The 19553-nt window shown below is 41.4% G+C and overlaps 1 protein-coding gene across 1 annotated transcript in view; it reads right to left on the bottom strand.

Moving 5' to 3' along the window:
* Positions 1–14791, bottom strand: part of SMT1 (sterol methyltransferase 1) — an 86769-nt gene extending 71978 nt beyond the window's left edge. The window contains exons 1-4 of the mRNA XM_087382556.1: positions 14598–14791; positions 14277–14343; positions 12040–12113; positions 11838–11922 (exon numbers count right to left, since the gene is read on the bottom strand). Coding sequence (XP_087238682.1) covers positions 11838–11922; positions 12040–12113; positions 14277–14343; positions 14598–14683 — 312 coding nt within the window. The 5' untranslated portion in view covers positions 14684–14791. The remainder of the gene's footprint in view (positions 1–11837; positions 11923–12039; positions 12114–14276; positions 14344–14597) is intronic.
* Between the last annotated feature and the right edge of the window lie 4762 nt (positions 14792–19553).

The following is a 19553-nucleotide window of genomic DNA, read 5'->3' as shown; positions in this document are numbered from 1 at the left end:
CCTGCTTAGGTGGTAGTTGTTTTTTTTTAATACACTGTCTCAAGCTAAAATTCCAAGTTTACAAACTAACTCAAATCTCCTTTTTTATACAGGCATAACCCAAAAGGTTCACAACCAACGCTAACACTCTTTTCCCTATGCTAGGGAATTACCTGCAACCGCAAATAACAAGAAAAACTGCTACTGCCATAAAGGAACTCAGAGGTTTTGAAGGACAAACAAACTGAAATTGAAATAAAGAGAGAAAGCTCCCTAATCACTTTTTCGCTCCTATTCTGATCACCACTTTGTCTTGATTGCAATCTCATGTCCGAGTTAAAGAGTAACACCCTTCCACTTCCTCACCCTAGCATCCCCACACAACTCCTGCACGACGTGGTGCTGCTGTTTGAAGACCAAGCCCAGTGTAATGGAGTGTCTCCCAATGCGTTTGGGAGGTTAACATCAGCACCAAAGGATAAAAGCAGGGACGACTTCAGTGTTTCTTGCATTTGCTCCAATAATCCTGGTCATGTAAGCTGAACAAATCAACAGCATCATCCTGAGATGGCAGCATTGTTGTCACAATTTTTGCAGGACTCAAAACTTTTATAAAAGAATATTGATCGTTGTGGTCGCAAATCCAGAAGCTACCCAAGCGTTGATTTGCTCGTTTGGCACCTCGAATCACATACACGGAACACAATCTGTATTTCCCTTTCCAAAAAGCTGCTCAAGACGTCCAAAGCAAGGTCCTCTAGCCAAGACGCACACCAATAAGGTGAAGCTATGCTTCAGCTGCTTGTTGTGAGCATATGGCGGTGAAAGTTTTTCTACAGTATGGAAGCATCACCGTCTCTCAACACGCGAACCGTCACTAAAAACTCGTGGGCCAGAATGGTTCTCGACTACCCAAAATTAATTCATGATTGTCTGTCTAGCAAAATACTCCTCGAGTCAGACCAAACTTCCATATGGAACTGCCATGGCTACCATTACTAATTACTAGGCGGAAATTTGAACTAACCAAAACGTGCAGGCGTGGGTGGACCACGCGACGAATCAATCTGCACTCTGTACTATAGTAGCAAAGCACCCACTCGAATTTTCACTCGCAAATAACCAACACAACGCTTTCCAAAACCTCTTCGTCGATCTGAGGCTCTCATACTAAATATAAACGTACAAAACCAAAACATGAAACTGTGAACTCAGTTCTCCAAATCACGAGCGATGGTGCTTGCTTGTACCACCCAGGCAACCTTTGTGTAGCATAAATGTAAGATTATATGACTTCTTCTTCCTACATGCATACAATAGAGCCCACAGCTCCCTAGATGGTTCTACTTGCCACATGTCAACATTTTGAGGCCCATTCTTGGTACACCATTTTACCCCTCTTCGAGTACATTTTCTACAATTGCCCCTTGGCTTTCACACATATTTGGTGCACCTAAGCCCCTAGCCTTAGAACCACCTAGTTTGCACCATTTCACCCTCACCAAGGACCTTGACATTGATTTCTTTAACCATATACTTGAAGCACACTAAAATATAATACAAAAGCTGGTCCTCTAAAACAAAATGTCCACTGACCCTTCTGAGGTCATATTATCTCGTTTGAGCATTACACTACCCTCTCTCCCACGTGTGATGGATTCTCTTTCCCTTCATTACTGCCGCACTCTCATTGAATCCCTTGGTCTCTCCCTTAGTTTAAGTGCGCCCTCTCCTCTTTCCCCTCCCCTCACACTAGATTAATTGCTTCTTTTCAACCCGTCCTTTGCCCTCCAAAACTAATTATTAGGAATTTGCATTATTGCAAGAAATACGTGGCATAATAGTAAACATACTATGGAGTTCCTAGCTTCAACATCAACGATTAATAATTTCATCCTTATAGGCCCTCACACTATAAACCTCAAAGCATAAAATATCATGCCACAAACACATCCAAACTCTAGGATGTTCAATAATGCTGCAAAAAAAGAGAGATTGACAACAAACAATGCACAAACTACACATACAAGCACACCATAATAACTATAGCACTACATATATTTCCACACCTATACATATTTACAATACAAAATCGTACTAATGCTTGGAAACCTGGAAAAAAATGGAAGTCCAAAATCGACTATAGATGGGCCTCTCTATAAGACCGTTTTCCGGTCATGTCTCCTTGAAACATGGCACTTTGTAGATTTTATTATTTAATCTTTTTTTGCAAAAAAATAAACTACGAAGTATGACCGAAATATAGAAAGTCCCATAAAGACCTCATGCAAAATCATGTAGAAAAGACATGAAGCTATCGCAACCAATCTGGAAAGTGGAAATGCCATGAGGGCATAGGGCATTGTGACAATATATGTGAAAGGCCCCACTCTCATAGAAGTCGCTATCCTTACCGTAGCAATGCATGAGGAGCCTTAGATCCTACCCCACCTGGCCATAAGGATGTGAATAATGTCATGCTAGATTACAAAAAGTGATAGAGAAAATAGCAAAATCCCCATCTATAGCTTCTATTTAGTGTATCATGTCTGACAAAGAAAGCTTTTAAAACCTTAGTGCCTTCTTCATCAGGATTGGCAATGAATTTATTGACTATAAGAACTACATGACAAAAGTACCAGTTGACACCCTTGCTTGCCCGCTCAATACTTTGCATTGATTAAATGTATCTTCTCTAGCTAGAAGCGATGTCATCTTCCTCATCAATGCCCCTGTTCCTAGTATGTCACTTAGTTTACAAAGCTCTCTAATTTTGAATTTTTAACAAAACTAATGTGACCTTTTATATCCACATAAAATGTATCTTACTATGATCAAGTATCCTAAAACAAAAACAAAAGATGATCAAGCCTTTGTCCTCCTTATTTTAATACGTCCCAATGTGGAGTTCAATTCCACCTTATGCATGGAAATCTCCATGTCTATTCCGCCTATCTTGTTGTGCCAAAGTTTCAAATCAGATCTCGCTAGACCTCTTCCTGCACTCATCTCAAAAAAAAAAAGAGCTTTTGGTCCAATAGTAGCTTGCCTTAACACCGACATACCATGTGTTACGCTCTAGCCGAGGTAGCATGACCTCGGAAGAATCAGTCGACATTTCCCTTATAGGATCTATCTTTGTAATATATGTGTTTGCGCTTTATGTAAATGATCGTGAGGGATTAATGTCAAGGTCCTAGGTGAGGGCTGATAGCACCAGACTAGATAGATCTGAGACCAAGGGCCTAGTGCAAAGATTGTGCCTAGGGGCAAGGAATTAAATGCATCCCAAGAGAGGGGTAAAATGTTGCATTAGGAAGGCCCTATATGGATGACATGTGGCATCTAGATCTATCTAGGGATTTGGGGTCTGGCAAGGCTAGTGAGAGAAGATAAGGATTGGGATTTTTTTTCGTGATTTCGTGTACAGCTCTATCTCTCTCTCTTGGAAGTCTTGGCAGAATTGGCTGGGTGGAAAATCAAGGTGCTACTCCCGTGATCTGTGAAGAGAGAATAGCAGAGGTTGGTGACAATTGGTATCAGAGCCAGGTTGTGTAGGGGAAGGCTTGGGTTCTGTAGGCTCCTTGGTTTGATCGTCCTCATGATCATTGGCTTCTTTTTCGTCCAACGAATTTGGACAGCTGAGTCGGACTTGAGAGATGCACGAAACAACGCGTTTCAATTGCAAAAGTATTACGACGACGCACTGAACGAAGCAGCTGATTGACGGAACAAGTACGATGCGGATATAAAGAAGTGTGCTGAGCTACGAACGAGCCTACGCAAGCAAGTATTGAATGACAAGAAGGTCCTTCGACGTGGGCAGTCTTTGATTGACTGCGGATCAGCGCAAGGTCTGGCACGGAAACGTGACGAACGGTAGCTGGTGACGAAGCAATCGCGGCGCTCACGTGGACCCACGATTGGGCTATGCAGAACGACGGAGCGCAGGAACGTGGGGGCCTACGAATTGGCGAACGCAGGCTTTTGAATTGAGGCTTGAGCCTGGGGGTCCCGTAGGTGGGTGGAACCGCTGGTAACTCGGCGACGCCCACGAACAAGGACTGTGGCGCTCTCGCAGCGGCCCGTGAGCAGTGACAGGTTGATGGCGGGCTGGTCGACGTGCAGTGACGGGTTGACCGTTGCGTGAGCAGGCATCTATCCGAAGGTCGTGTGAGTCCGTGATGGACCTGGAGCGAACCACCAGGGAGCAGCTCTTTTTCTTCCTGCGCAAAATTTCAATTTACAGTTCATTTATTTCTACAACAGAAGGGAATCTAAAGTGGAAAAAAATAAAATTTTCGTGGACTGCCTTTCAGATTGAGCCTGTGCGCTCAAGTCAGTTTGATGCAGGAATTTCCCTAGTACAGGGAAAGTGGTTTGGGGTATATTGTGATATATGCTTGTGTCAAATACTTGGTCAGTATAGTCGTCAGATTGCAGGTATTCCCTAGTATAGGGAATTGTGTCAGTTTGTAAGTACAGTGTTTTAGGGGTGTTTTTTTTTTTTTTTTTTTTTTTTTAAACCCCAAACCAAAACACCTACTGAACAAATGGAAGCAGAAGAAGGGGCTTCCAGGAGGGACCTTGGTGAATCAGGAGTCCGGCCGACCCAACAGGGATCGCGCCCAGTAGCTCACACTTTATCTGGCAGGATTGCATTGCTGGAAGATGCCTTGCAACAGTTGTTAGCGCAGCAATTACAAGCCAACGCAGGGCAATCTGAACTTAGGAGAGTGCTACAGAGTATGTCTGCCAGACCTTCTCGAGAGGAGAAGGGAAAGGCTCCAATGGAACTGGAGTCTAGTGTCCATACGGTCGAGCCTAGGAAGGCTAAAGTGCCAAATATTGCTAATTACAGACCGGAAAAGTATTCTGGTCGGATGAACGACCGTAGCTCCGATGTCATTGAGACCTGGCTACACAAATGGGACGAGGCGTTCGCCATTTGTGAGATCAGAAATGACATCAAAAAGATCCGCGAGGCCACCCATATGTTTAGTGAGGCTGCGGATCGGTGGTGGATTAAACAACAAAAAGATGGCATAGCATCCACTACCTGGGAGGGGTTTAAAAGAGAGTTCAGGAAACACTTCTTACCTCCTGACGAGGCATCCCGAGCTTGGGATCAATATAGGAACCTGCGTCAGAGAAATTTATCAGTGGCAGAATACACTAATAAGTTTCGAGAGAGTGTAATGAAGGTTGACGAACCCCTGCCTCAATCAATCCAAGTGAAAGATTTCATATTTGGATTGAATGATCGAATAAAAATGGAAGTTCGGGCTAAGTACGCGAACACGCTAGATGATGCAATAGCTATAGCCCTGAACTACGAGGATGCCAAGGGCAGCAAGCCAAGTGGGTTTGCACAGGTCGGAACCCAGTATGGGTATCCGAAGAAATCTGGGTTTAAGAAGAAGTGGACTAGTAGAGGGAGTGGTTCGCAGCCGAGTGGTCAAGCCAAGCAGGCGAGACCGGCTGAAACTCCTAAACCAAGTACCACCATTGGAATGAAGAGAAAAGTAACTCCAATGGCAGCCCGGGCTTGGTCTAAGTCTCCCTTGAACCCAGAACAGCGGGAAAAAGCGAGGAGAGAAGACTTATGCTTTGGTTGCCTTCAACCTCATCAGTGGAGAGATTGTCCACGTAATAAAGATCGTCGGATGGCTGAGATGGTGATCTCAGAGTGCGACGTGGAGATGCAGGGAAGTCCCAGAGCGGAAGAGATGCAGATTCAGCTAGCGGGATCTTCTCAGAGGTTAGTACCTTGTTTGTTCTGTGTGTCTGTTACTAAGTTAGTGACGAGTGCACCTGATAACATCCTATCTAAGCCCGCAGCAACGGGGTATACAGCCTTCAATGATACGGAGTTAATCAAAATGAAAGGGCAAGTGGCCAGTCATGATGTCATTGTGTTGTTTGACTCAGCGTCAACTCACAATGTGATTAACTCCAAGCTCGTGAAGAGGCTGAAATTAAAGACAAGTCCATCTGACTATGCGTACACAGTCAAGATGGCTGATGGAAGTTCAACTGAAGTATGGGACCAAAGGGTTACCCAGTTGGAGCTTCGGATTCAGGACTATGCTGAGAAGCTTGATTTTGAAATAACCAAGCTTGCTCATGCGGATATAGCCCTGGGAATGGCGTGGCATTCTAGGAAGAATCCAGCCATTGATTGGAAAAAGCACGTATATCAATTCAAGATGAATGATGTGCTTTATGTCTTGCGAGGTGAAAGAGATATACCTCAGGGACCGTTGGTTTCCGTGATGGAAATCAGAAAGGCTCAAGTAGAGTCTTTATACCTTTGCACATCATCGGTAGAGTCGGTGGATGAGTCTTCGGCTAGCACTGATGTTACGCAAAGTGATGAGATGGCCAAGCTGGCTAATCTTATAACAGAGGAGTTCTCTGAATGTTTTAGGGATGAATTACCTTATGGGTTACCTCCAGAGCGGAAAGTTCAGCATAAGATTGAACTGATCCCGAGGGCAGAACCTATAAATAGACCTCCCTATAGAATGAGTTTTACTGAAGAAGCGGAGGTGCGTAGGCAACTGGAAGAATACCTCAAGTTGGGGCAGATTCAACCAAGTTTCTCACCTTTTGCTTCACCAGTGATATTAAAGAGGAAAAAGGATGATACGTTTCGCCTCTGTATAGATTACAGAGCATTGAATAATATCACTGTTAAGCACAGGTATCCGATGGCTCGGATTGATGATTTGCTAGATGCATTACATGGAGCCGTGATTTTCAGCAAGATAGATCTTAAGTGCGGCTATCATCAGATCCGGATTAGGGCCGAGGATGTGCATAAAACCGCTTTTAGAAGCAAGTTTGGTCATTATGAGTTTTTGGTAATGCCCTTCGGACTAACCAATGCTCCAGCGACCTTCGTCATGCTTATGAACGATTTACTACGTCCGTATATCGGAAAGTTCGTAGTACATTTTATTGACGATATTTTGATATTCAGTAAAAGTGTTACTGAGCACTGTGAACACTTAAGGATAGTGTTCAGTACTTTGAGGAAAGCCAGTCTTTACGTGAATAAAAAGAAAACTATACTGTGTATGGTTAGGCTTGAGTATTTAGGGTTCATAATTACTCCACAGGGGGTAGAAATGGATCCGAAGAAAGTGGCTGCGATACTAACTTGGCCAATCCCTCAGAGTCTGACCGCGTTGCGATCATTCTTGGGATTTGTACAGTTTTATAGAAGGCATATCAAAGGATATTCCGAAATAGTATCGCCATTGACTGCTCTGACCTCAGATAAAGTACCTTTTATTTGGGGACAGAATCAACAAGAAAGTTTTAACACCATAAAACAAGCTGTGGTCTCACTACCGGTGTTAAAGATAGTTGATCCCCAGAAACCGTTGTTCCTAGAAACCGATGCAAGTGGCATTGCGGTAGGAGCAGTTCTCCTTCAAGAGGGAAGGCCAGTAGCCTTTGAAAGCAAGAAGCTTTCTCCCTCTCAAAGGAATTGGCCAACTCATGAATTGGAGTTGTATGCTGTTATCCATGCTTTGAAAACATGGAGGCATTCTCTGTATGGTTCAGAGTTTTATGTGGATGTGGATCATGATACTCTGAAACATTTCTGTAAACAGCCTGACTTGAGGGTCCGCCAAGCTAGGTGGGCAGAGCTCATGCAGGAGTTTAATTTAACGATTCGGTACCGAAGAGGAAAAGACAAATAAGGTAGCTGATGCGTTGTCTCGCATTATGCACAACCTGAGTTTCACGGTATTAGAGAGTGCTCTAATGACCGAGATCAGAGAAACTCAGAAGGTGGACGAGTTTGTCCAGAGCTTATGGCCTAAGGCTCGTGTGTTAAAACCCGGGGAAAATGAAAAGGATGACCTGGCATCCAGAAAAGGCCAAACTTATGCAAGATATACCATAAGGGATGGTATGCTAGTTAGAAATGGCAAGGTTGTAGTACCTGGTCAGAATGATCTCAGGCAGAGAGTCATTCGACAATGCCATGATAGCCCGTGTGCGGGACATCCAGGAGTCGAGAAGACATATGATCTCGTGAAGCGAGATCTCTTTTGGCCAAAGATGAAAAAGCATATTCATGAATATGTGACACGGTGTTTCTCGTGTCAGGTAAGTAAGGCCGAGCGGGTGAAGCCACCCAGACTTTTACAGCCCTTGGAAATACCACTAAGCAAGTGGAAGAGCATTTCCATGGATTTTATTGTAGGGCTACCTGCAACACAAGGAGGGTATAATTCTATCCTTGTGGTGGTTGATCGTCTAACCAAGATGGCTCACTTCATTCCGACTAGAGAGTCTATTAGTGCCCCGCAAGTAGCGGATTTGTTTATTAGACATATATTTCGTCTGCATGGATTGCCTAGATCCATAGTGTCAGACAGAGATGTCAGGTTTACCGGTCACTTTTGGACAGCGGTATTTGAGACACTAAGGACTGAGTTGGGAATGAGTAGTGGTAATCATCCTGAGACGGATGGTCAGACGGAGAGAGTCAACCAGACTTTAGAGGATATGCTGAGGGCATATGTGTCATTGAGGCAACATACATGGGACAAGTGGTTGCCATTGTTGGAGTTTGCCTACAATGATAGAAAACATTCATCTACTGGGTTCAGTCCGTTTGAACTGAACTATGGTTATAGGCCAGCCAATCCAACTATAGTTGGAGTACTTCAGAAAGTGCCTAGTGCCGCGAACTTCATAGTTCAGATGCGGGAGATGCTAGCACTTGCGAGAGCTAACATCCGTCAGGCTATGGATAGAGCCAAGGTGTATGCGGATGAAAATCGGTCTATAAGAGTATTTGAAGAATGAGAAAAAGTTTTTCTCAGAATTCCTTCGCACTCGAAGTCGTTGACTTCAGGAGAGTGTGCTAAGTTATCACCTCGATACTGTGGGCCGTGGTTAATTCTAAAGAGAATAGGCAATGTAGCCTATAAATTAGAATTGCCACAGGGGTGTAAGGTGCACCCGGTTTTTCATGTTTCACGTTTAAAGAAATTTTTACATGCTGGTGACTCACTAATCGAAGGTGTGGTTTTGTTTCAGGAGATAGAGGATATTGCAAGGCGCAAACCAACAAGAATCCTGGACCGAGGAACAATGCAAATACGAAATCGGAAGATACCCACGGTGTTGGTTGCATGGCATGGTCAGCCTCTATCCAAAGCTACCTGGGAATCCGTATATCAGTTGCGGAGAGTGTTCCCAGACTTTATCATCGAGGACGCTGATGAATGAAGAGGGAAGGAATGTTACGCTCTAGCCAAGGTAGCATGACCTCGGAAGAATCAGTCGACATTTCCCTTATAGGATCTATCTTTGTAATATATGTGTTTGCGCTTTATGTAAATGATCGTGAGGGATTAATGTCAAGGTCCTAGGTGAGGGCTGATAGCACCAGACTAGATAGATCTGAGACCAAGGGCCTAGTGCAAAGATTGTGCCTAGGGGCAAGGAATTAAATGCATCCCAAGAGAGGGGTGAAATGTTGCATTAGGAAGGCCCTATATGGATGACATGTGGCATCTAGATCTATCTAGGGATTTGGGGTCTGGCAAGGCTAGTGAGAGAAGATAAGGATTGGGATTTTTTTTCGTGATTTCGTGTACAGCTCTATCTCTCTCTCTTGGAAGTCTTGGCAGAATTGGCTGGGTGGAAAATCAAGGTGCTACTCCCGTGATCTGTGAAGAGAGAATAGCAGAGGTTGGTGACACCATGCATAAAACCTAGGGCTACTTCCTCACACATTTCATCTAGACCGTTAGCTTACTAATATTGCAATTAAAAACTTGATCGTATACAATCACACGCTCATGATCAAACTCTACCTTCATTCCATTCCTAGTGATAGCATAAAACGGAGAGAAGATTCTTGTAGATTTTAGAAACATGTACATCAGATAATACCTTAGTCTCACCTATCCTGGTGACGAAGGGAACACTATTGATTCCCTCCGCTCAACACCTCGACCACCGTTGATTGAAGACCTTCTATTATAAATTGGTACGACTACAGTTTGTTGGTCATGTGCCTCGTGGCCCCATACCATGTTCCTTTGGTTCACATACCACATTTGCAATGATAGGTACCTACTCAATGATGAGCAACGACTCGTCAATGACACATTTTGTCAATGACCACATTGTTGTGCTCTTTGTCTCCTCCTTGGAGTGCTCTTTGTTGCCTTTCTTGTCAACCGCTACCTTCTTGTACTACTTGGTGTCATGCCCCCTTTTATAGTAGAAACACTTAATCTTCTTTACTAAATCTAAAGACCCTTCATTCTATTCGTTCTTTTTGCTTAGTGACCCTTGCTTCCCTTTACTCTTTGCATAGGCATTGAAAGCCTTATTGGTAGCTTCTGTGCCATCATACATCTTCATTCACAACACTTCTTCCAATACCATGGCTTCGAGCTCCTCAGAGGACATTGTGCTGCTACTTTGACCTTTGGTTTGTGTTGTGATAAAGCCTTTATAGCTACGAAATAGTGTGCCCAACACAAGCAGCACCAAATGTTTCTAGGTTCGCATCCACGAGGCTAACTAATCCAAGATCACCTTAATCTTAAGGAGCAACTCCTTACCCTCTTAACCTTCTCCAAGCTTTGGCGCATAGAAGTGGTTTTGGAGGTTTACTATTCTCTTGGAATTGTCAATTCATACCAATCTTTCAGTCAGGAAAATTCACACATGTGAACTATCTACCGAATGGATCAGTGGAATCGCTATATACACCTTCATAAGACTAGAATATATCCAATCTTACAAATTAGAAGTTCCTATAAAATGAGTGAAAGAACACAAGAGAGGGAAGAAGGGAGTTTGTAAGAGACATCCAAAAAAAAAAGAGTAGAAGAGAGAGAGGGGAAGGGAGAATAAGCAAGTAAGCAAAGCCACAATTATGTTCACATTAGTATACAAGCGTAAACTGCCATCAGCAGAACCACAATGTCCTTTGTGGTCTTGATCAAAACAGAGAATGCATCTACCTCCTACTCTTCCCATGCCTGCAAAAGCGCTACACGGTACCGATATGGCATCCGTTCCCGTTGGCCAGGGATTTTGAAAAGCACTACCTATAACCTTTCATATGTCTACATGAAGTGAGGAGGCTCTTGACCTTAATCTTCCAGAGTGAATAGTTAGGTCCATCTAATTTTTTCTCCACGGAGTTGGGAATGGGAAAATACTATGTGGTTGCCATTTCAGCTCTGCATACTAGATCTGAAAGAGATAAGCTGTCCAAAACAGAAAACTAAAAGGACCTTGCTTGTGCTGGTGGTTGTGAGATCTTGAGAGGTTGGTGGCTCCAATTGATATGCTACTTCTCCAACCTTGCGGATGATTTTGTAAGGGCCATAATACATTTGAGCCAGCTTTCTTTGGTTCTACACTTCAACGAGGCATATCACTTTTTGTGAAGACGTAGATGCACAGAATCACCTTCTTTGTTCTTTTAAGCCAATTGAAGAAAAGCCACCATCCTTTCTAAGTTTGCTGACTTTTTACATCCATGTCTAAATTTGTGGAAGGCATCCCAGCTTTTAACCCGATACATTGCCTCAAACGGGTTCATCCCAATAGATAAATGCATGGTGTTATTGAAGCAAAATTCAACAAACCCCGTTTACCCCAAGACCTCTAAGTATCATGGCAAAAATGCCTCAGGTATTCCTCCACCCTTGGTTCACCCTCTCAGACTGGCCATTGGTCTCAGGACGGAATGTTGTGCTAGGAGTGAGTATGGTGCCTGTAAATATGTAAGTACGTTATGCATGCCTATATGTTTATATATTCTGTATCTGTGTGTGCGTGCATGGCACATGCATCTGTACCTTCATTCCGGGTCTTAAACAAAGGCGAAGTGCGAGGTAATGTTCATGCCTTTTGATGCTTTCCTGCAAAGATTCATATTTCAACCTGTAAAACAACATTAAGTGATCAAATAAATGAGCAGGAAAAAGGTTAATTAAAATGCCACAAAGCATCCCACAATAAACATAAATAGAAACATCAAAAGAAACAATATTTGCAGACCTGTGTGCAAAATGGAAAGATTGACCCCATCCATATTCATAGAAGCTGGTTGCCAAATCATAGTATTTATTGACCTGCACAGTACTTTCAACAAGTAAGACATCCTTTTCAACCTACAAATTCTCTCTGCTCGTTCCATAAGATTTTATTTTTTAATATAGAAGTCTTAACACTAGCATTAATGAGGAGCACTGGCCATATAATGATTTGGAGACGGCCAAAGCTCTGTTCTTGTTAAACATCCTTGCAAGAGAGAACTAGGAATCTACAAAAGGACCCAATAGGAATGCAAAACAATGTTTATAGTAGGGCATTTCAGCCTTAATATAACCTTTGCAATCATGTCTATGCATGGGATGGTTATTGTGATTTCATAGACTCATGTTCATCAATTGGTAGCTTCAAAAAGATGCCAACTCTATACTAAAAGGCATGTCAAAAAGCCAGAAAAGTGGGCCTTATGGACTCTAGACTAGAACTAGGCTAGATAGCTACATTAATTATGTATTTTTTAGCATTTCTGTGGATTTAGGATTGCCCCGGGCTTCCATTCGTTCAACCTATTAATCCATTAGACTCAATTGTTTGCCAGAGACTTTCCAGAATCCCTTTGAACCTGGGGGGTGTGAAACTATACTTCAGCCATAGTGCTCTTCCATAATCATTTGGCATCCCCAATAGATTTGGGATGTCCCTGACTTGCACCCTTTTAAGTCTGCGAAGTTTGAAATTATTCCTCAGCTCTGGTGCTCTTAGGGACCCATGATGATATGCGTACATCATCTTCTGCTCGTTCACAGCTTTTTACAGTAGTAATTGCTGCACATTTTGGCATCCAAGCAATTGTTTTGGGCTATGTTCATCATTTCCTATTGGAATTTGGAGCATAGGCAGACTGTCGCATTAACTAACAGCAGCAGACAGCAGAGGAATTCTGTGCAAAAAGATATACCACAAGTCACTTCTGTATCGAGCTGTTCTTCAAAGTATCTTAGCATTATGATCTTGCATCAGCACATCTCCTGTTTCAGAGCATGCTAATATGCTCACAGTCTCGAAACTGAAATCTGGTGTATATCTAACTATTACAATAATCTGGAGATTATCGTATATCCAGCGTAGGACTAGCTAGAGCAGAACATGAAGTCTAGCTGCAAAAAGGGCAGTCTTTAGGGAGAATTTGCAAAAACTGTCTTTCATGCTGAAGGAAAACACTTCAAAAGCCTGCAATTTTCTGTGAGACGGCAAATGCTTTCAATCTAAGAGTTCATACCTGGTCAAATCTTTGGTTTGTATTTTTTATTTTGAAGCCATTTTGCCACCCCAAAAATCCTTGGAGATGCCAAGATTTTACCAAATTTGAAAATTTTCACCCAAAAAAAATACAATGTGACCAACTCAAAAACCGCTTTCGATACTAGAAGGGGATATTATCAATTTGAAATCATGTCACTTGGCACAAGTGTTGCCAAATGTAAGATGATACTAGAGACGAAAATGGGTTATCGAATGCTTCCAAGTTGCCCACTCAACCAAAATTTGATGTTATCAACTACTTGTTCGTGTGGAGGCAATGAGAGTTAGAAGCCGATTAATATCAGATGTATTGTAATGTGGTCGGAGGGGTACCGTGGGCCTTTTCACAAACTGTTGCAAGACTTCAGTCTCTTGTTCAAGACATTTCAAGCGACTAGAAGGCCGTCTGGCTACTAAGACGGCTTTGAAAAAAAAGGGTGGCACTAAAAGAGGATCTCCACCTCCTACTCTTGCCTTAGAGAGCTCCTCCCCGACCTCAATACGGGCTTCAACGAAGAATAAACAGGCTTTCATCGCAAAACGAACGACCTTGATTGCGAATTAAAGCTGAGATCGCAAATATGAAGGAAGCACAATTGCAAAGGTTTGAGAAAAGGCGAGTAGATGTCATTGCTAGTTATGGCTTTAACTATCAAGATTCAAATTCTGACCCCACCATTTTTGCGCAAAGCACAATGTGTTTTCGATTGATGGCTGCGCAATTATAACACATCATTTGTTTGTCTGATCAAAGTTTCGAGGCTTGACGGGTATGGTCAGCGCACCTGGATCGTCGACTAGTTTATTGATTTTCACGTTAAATGGAAAGGATAGGGGGGAATGGAGACACAAAGAAGTTGGAACAATGTCTTCAAACCAAGAATAAGTTAGGCGAAACAACACCATGCATGCATACAGAACTGCAAAGTTTGAAAGTTCACCATGTCGGCATAATTTGCTTTCCGTTCCGTCTCCTCTCCACCGTAACACGCATGATAGTCTTCGTACCTTCACAAAAACAGCTGATAATCAGTGGATTGACGCCATAATACGCCGAGTTCGGAAGAGCAGAGGAGGAGGGAAATGCAGTAGGAAGGAGGGGAATCCATGCAAGATCGCATGCAGATAGGACCACTCTCTTGGATTCCTGCACCCCGGGAGCTCGCAGGCCCTCCTGGGACGTACCTTCATGGGTGCCAGGGGGGAGCAATGGAGGGAAACCAAAAGGTGAAGATCTGAGAGGGGGGGGGGAGGGGACTCACGATTTGGCGGCGGCAGAGACGTCGGATTTGGCGATACTACCGCCGGTGTTGAAGGCAAGCTTGGCAACGTCTTGGGCGACAGTCATGGCGGCTGATGCGAGGAGCAAAAATGCAAGCAAAGCAAAGGCGAAAAAGCTGAAGAAGAAGAAGAAGAAGAAGAAGATCGGAAGAAAATGAAGAAGCAGAAGATGAAGAAACTGAAAAAAAAGAAGGTGGCGTCAGAAAGCCAGGCTTGCATTTTGCCTTTTTTGTCTTATTCTTTAAGTACTTATTCAAAATCTTTAAGTACTTTGCCTTTTCCTTTAATCCCTCCCTCTCTCTCTCTCTCTCTCTCTCTCTCTCTCTCTTTCTTCATTTTCAGATTTGTTCTTCTTTTGGTCCTCTCCTTTCTTATTTTATACAATCCACCTGCCAACTTTACTTTATTCCTATCTTGTTTTTTATCGAGACCATAGCAGTTAATTAACCTATGCTTGTCCATGGATTGATTTATTTGTTTATTTGGGTTAACTATTAATTTTAAGCTTATGCTTGTCCGTGGATTGATTGATTGATTTATTTGGGTTAACTATTAAATTATTTTAAGCTTGAACTCATAGACATCCACTTGAACTCAAACTTTCGATCTTCACTTTTTGTCTTTTGGCATCTATTCGCATCATGGATCACCTCAAGTTGAACTACTGACATTAGCCACTCATAGGGCCCACTTGAGTACTTTTTTATGCTACAAACGTAGTCTAATGGGTTGAAGGGTTGTGGCTCAAAGATGGGGACCAGATGGGTTGAAGGGTTGTGGGTCAAAGATGGATTAAAGGGTTGTGGGTCAAAGATGGGGACCACCAGTCCATGGGGCACTTCACCACATAGTAGTGACTATATGGAAGCACTGAATGAGCAAGGTTGCCAAATATGAGAACGAACAAGGTCAACTTTATAGTCTTCTTTTTAAAGCAACTGTCTTAGTTACCACTATTATATGCTTCTCATTCTAATTCACCAACGCATATTTCACCTTTGTGATATTGTTACGAGAAGTATTTCTCAAAACTCTTGTTCGAAATGACGTAAAGTATTTATAGGATCACACCAAACATGGCGGGGGTTCTATTAATACTTGAATGGTTTAGTCAGGGATGCCTAACTAAACGTGTGCCTTTAATAAGTATCATGGATGATGCCATTAAGAAATACTCACATTAATGGAAAGTCATTTGTAAAGACCATTACTTAGCATAATTGGCTAATCATTGATATTTTATGTATATCATTTCACTAAGTATTTGACTAATGGTGAATTGGTTTATTGAGTACAATAAATGACATGGACGGATGGGAGTAAACAAGCTCAAAGGAATAAAGGTTAAATGCCATGGTTTTATGCTAGTGCTATTAAATGTATTAAATGGCCAAGAGTCATTACATTTTTGACAAGGGAGAGTGCTTAAAAGCCTTCCCACTTTTTGGCATATAATTTTGGATGAGATCGTGAGTACGAGGTGATAAAGAGAAAAGTATGATGTTCAAGAGATGAGTACTTAACTTTGTTTAATAACTCATGCACTTATTTTAATATTATAAATACTCTTGGTATGGGATCATAAGCCACACACCTCGAGGGAGGAGATTGTACCCAGTGATGCTATTATATGTGTTAGAATTATAATTCATGTTTCAGTGGTATCCGAGCACTTGCTATGCTCCATGAGGACTTGAAGTTGGGAAGTACTTCTCCAAAGAAGTGTTGGGAAGAGAGCTCAAGCAGCTATCGTCTCAGATTTCAAGGAGTTCAAATGGTACTTGGGAGAGTGGTAAAAGTGAGTTTTAATTTTTGGCCCCCTTATCTCTTTGATTAAAGTCATTCCTTTGGAGAAGAAAAAGAGAATCTCTTCTCTATTCAAGATTGCCATGATGGGCCATCTCTCTCTCTCTCTCTCTCTCTCTCTCTCTCTCTCTCTCTCTCTCTCTCTCTCTCTCATACCTCCCTCTCCAACTCCTATCTCTCTGCTTAATATTTATGCCCTCCTAGCGTTCCCTCCAAGCCTCTCCAATAAACGGAAAGCAGTCGAGCCAAAAAATATATATTTGCATATAGCTCTATCTATGTCGCGCGTGCGCGGGAGAGAAGGTGATAAGCTCTATGACTTCTAGTGTGATGAAACTGCCTCTGGAGCCGGGTATAGGGTTTAAAACCCTCCGAATGCGTTCCTCCAGTCCGTTTGATCTATGGTGGAGCGGTTGAGTGGGTTCAAACGCACTTATCATAGTTGAAAAAGCTCATAAAATGTGAAAGAAGATGATAAGTGCAGTTTTCCAGTGATAAGAGAGTGAGATCTTATCTGATAAGTTATCAAGCCCTCAACAACTTATCAAAGCTCTCTCCCCCTCTCATTTTTTCACTATTTCCCTCATAACTCAAGCAAACGGACAGCTTTCTTCAAGTTGATTTTTGGGGGCTCTTCTACTTCAACAACTTCATATTCGATAACATCCAAAACCCGTAAAGCTCTTGTTACTAAGCGTCAAGAAGGCTCTCTCACACATTGATAGCATCATAAAGTTGGTATTGCGGATCTTAGCAAATACGATTTGCAATGCTAGTGGACACTCTCAACTTGGGTGGCGAGAGCACAAGAGATAAGTAAAATGATTGAGTAAAATTTATTTTATTGAGTGTTTCATAGAGTTTTTTTTTTTTAAATTCCCTTTCACAAAAGGGCACAGCATCTCCCACCATCTCCAACAGTTCAAGAGCAAATTAATGCACTTCACCTTCAACTTTTGCAAGAGAGAAATCATTGAGAGAAATTAGAGAAAGAGCTTGAGAGAACTAAGAAAAAGAAAAGGAAGAGACATGTGAGAGATGAGAGTAGTTCAGGATCTGATTTTGAGGGAGTGATTTGTAAAGCTGTTAAATCTGCACTGAGAGAAAAGAAGGAAAATAAAATTAGTGGGAAATCTTTTACTTTCCAAAAATATGATGGGAAGAAATATGCAAAAATTATTTTAGCATGGATTAGCTAGCATGATGATTATTTCCAGGGTGAAAGGTTTCCTGAAAAAGAAAAAATTAAATGTGTTGTTAATCATCTTGTTGACAATGTGGCACTATGGTGGAATGTGGTCAAAAACCATAAAAGACGACCAACTACTTGGAAGGAATTGAAGAAAAGATTAAAGAAAGACTTTCTTCCGACACAATTCAAGTCGAAAGTCCATCAACAATGGGATAGTTTGCATCAATTAGAAAAAGAGAATGTTGCTTTGTATATTGAGAGATTCTGGCAATCTCTCATTCAACTTCAAACCATAGATAGGATTTATGAGAAAGAACAAAAGAGGAAATTTGTATCTTGTCTTAGGGCTAAAATAAAATCCGAGGTCAACATGTTTAATCCTCATTCCTTGAGTTTGGCTATATCACTTGCTATAAATTCTGAAAGAAAGAACGGGATACCCAAGGATGGAGAAAAGAATAAACCTTTTGTTTCTTTTCAAAAGAGAAACAAGAAGTTTAAGTTCAAACCGTATTCTCATTTTACGCCATCGACCACATCTTCGAAGGATCGTGACAAATCAAAAGAAGAAAAGAAGACCGATTTGAAGAAGGGAACTTGTTTCAACTGATTAGGTAAGTTTACACCTTATGCCTTGTTAAAAAACAAATGGGAAAGAAATTGTTATTTTACATGATGATGGAAGTACACATGATTTCATTTCTGAACGATTAGTAAAAGCAATGAATCTTAAAGTTTCACCAACACATTATAAGGTTAAAGCTGCTTTTACTAGAACTAGATATAATTGTTTGAATGAAGTAAAAGATTTAGAACTCATGATTGATCCATATAAAGAAAAGAGAAATTTCTTAGTGGCTCCTCTAAGTGGAAAAGATATAACTTTGGGAATGCCGTGGTGGCGACATCAATTTAATTCTGATGTTGACTATAACACTCACCAAATGTGGATCACACATAATGATAGAAGAATTTGTTTAAAGGGACAAATAAAGAATGAAATGAATCCTTTGTTGAATCACACACAAGCTAAAAGGGCTTTTAGGAAAGGTGAAAATTCATTTTTGGTTTTGGTTAATTCGATTACGGTCGCACAAATTAAATCAAATGATGATTTTATCTCGCAATCTTCGGATTGTTTCTTGGACGAATTAGCCCCAAGTTTACCCAAGTCTAGACCTGAACATCATTGCATATAGAAATTTTACTTGGAAATTCATCTCCTTGTAGAGCTCCATATTGAGTAAACATCTTACAAACGAAAGGAGATTCAAAGACAAATAGAAGAATTGTTGGAAAGGAAGTTGATTAGACCAAGTAGTTCCCGTTATCGTGCTGAAAAAGAAAAATGACACATTTAGGATGTGTGTGGACTATAGAGCAATTAATAAACTCACTGTCAAGAATCGGTAATTCCAAGAGTAGATGATTTACTTTACAAGTTAAGAGGAGCTAAAGTTTTTAGCAAGATTGATCTTAAATCTGGTTATCATCAAGTTAGAATGACGGAAGAAGATGTTTACAAAGAACACAAACAGGTCATTACGAGTTTTTGGTTATGTCATTTGGTTTGACCAACACTCCAGATAGTTTTAATAGAATGATGAACCGAATCTTTCTAAAGCATCAACACTGTGTAGTGGTGTTCTTTGATGACATATTGATCTTTAGCAAGAATATTGAAGATCACAAGGAACATTTGAAATTGACTTTTTCTCTTTTAAAAGAAAATCAATTGTACATCAATCCTAAGAAGAGCCTATTCTTTCAAGATCGCATTGAATATTTGGGTCATATCATTTTAAGTCAAGATATTGAGTGTTTGATTTGTCAAAAGATTAAATGTTTCAAAGGAAAAACACCAGGACTATTAATGCCTTTCCTGGGAACAAATATCCATGGATTTTATTACTGGATTTCCCTTGACTTTTAATCAAAA

Source organism: Dipteris shenzhenensis, chromosome 12 (genome assembly GCF_047967505.1).
Source record: "Dipteris shenzhenensis isolate YYH24624 ecotype China chromosome 12, Dip_SZ_1.0, whole genome shotgun sequence".
Lineage (NCBI taxonomy): Eukaryota > Viridiplantae > Streptophyta > Polypodiopsida > Gleicheniales > Dipteridaceae > Dipteris > Dipteris shenzhenensis.
The sequence above is the reverse complement of the archived record's forward strand: the minus strand, read 5'-3'. Positions and strand labels throughout refer to the sequence as shown.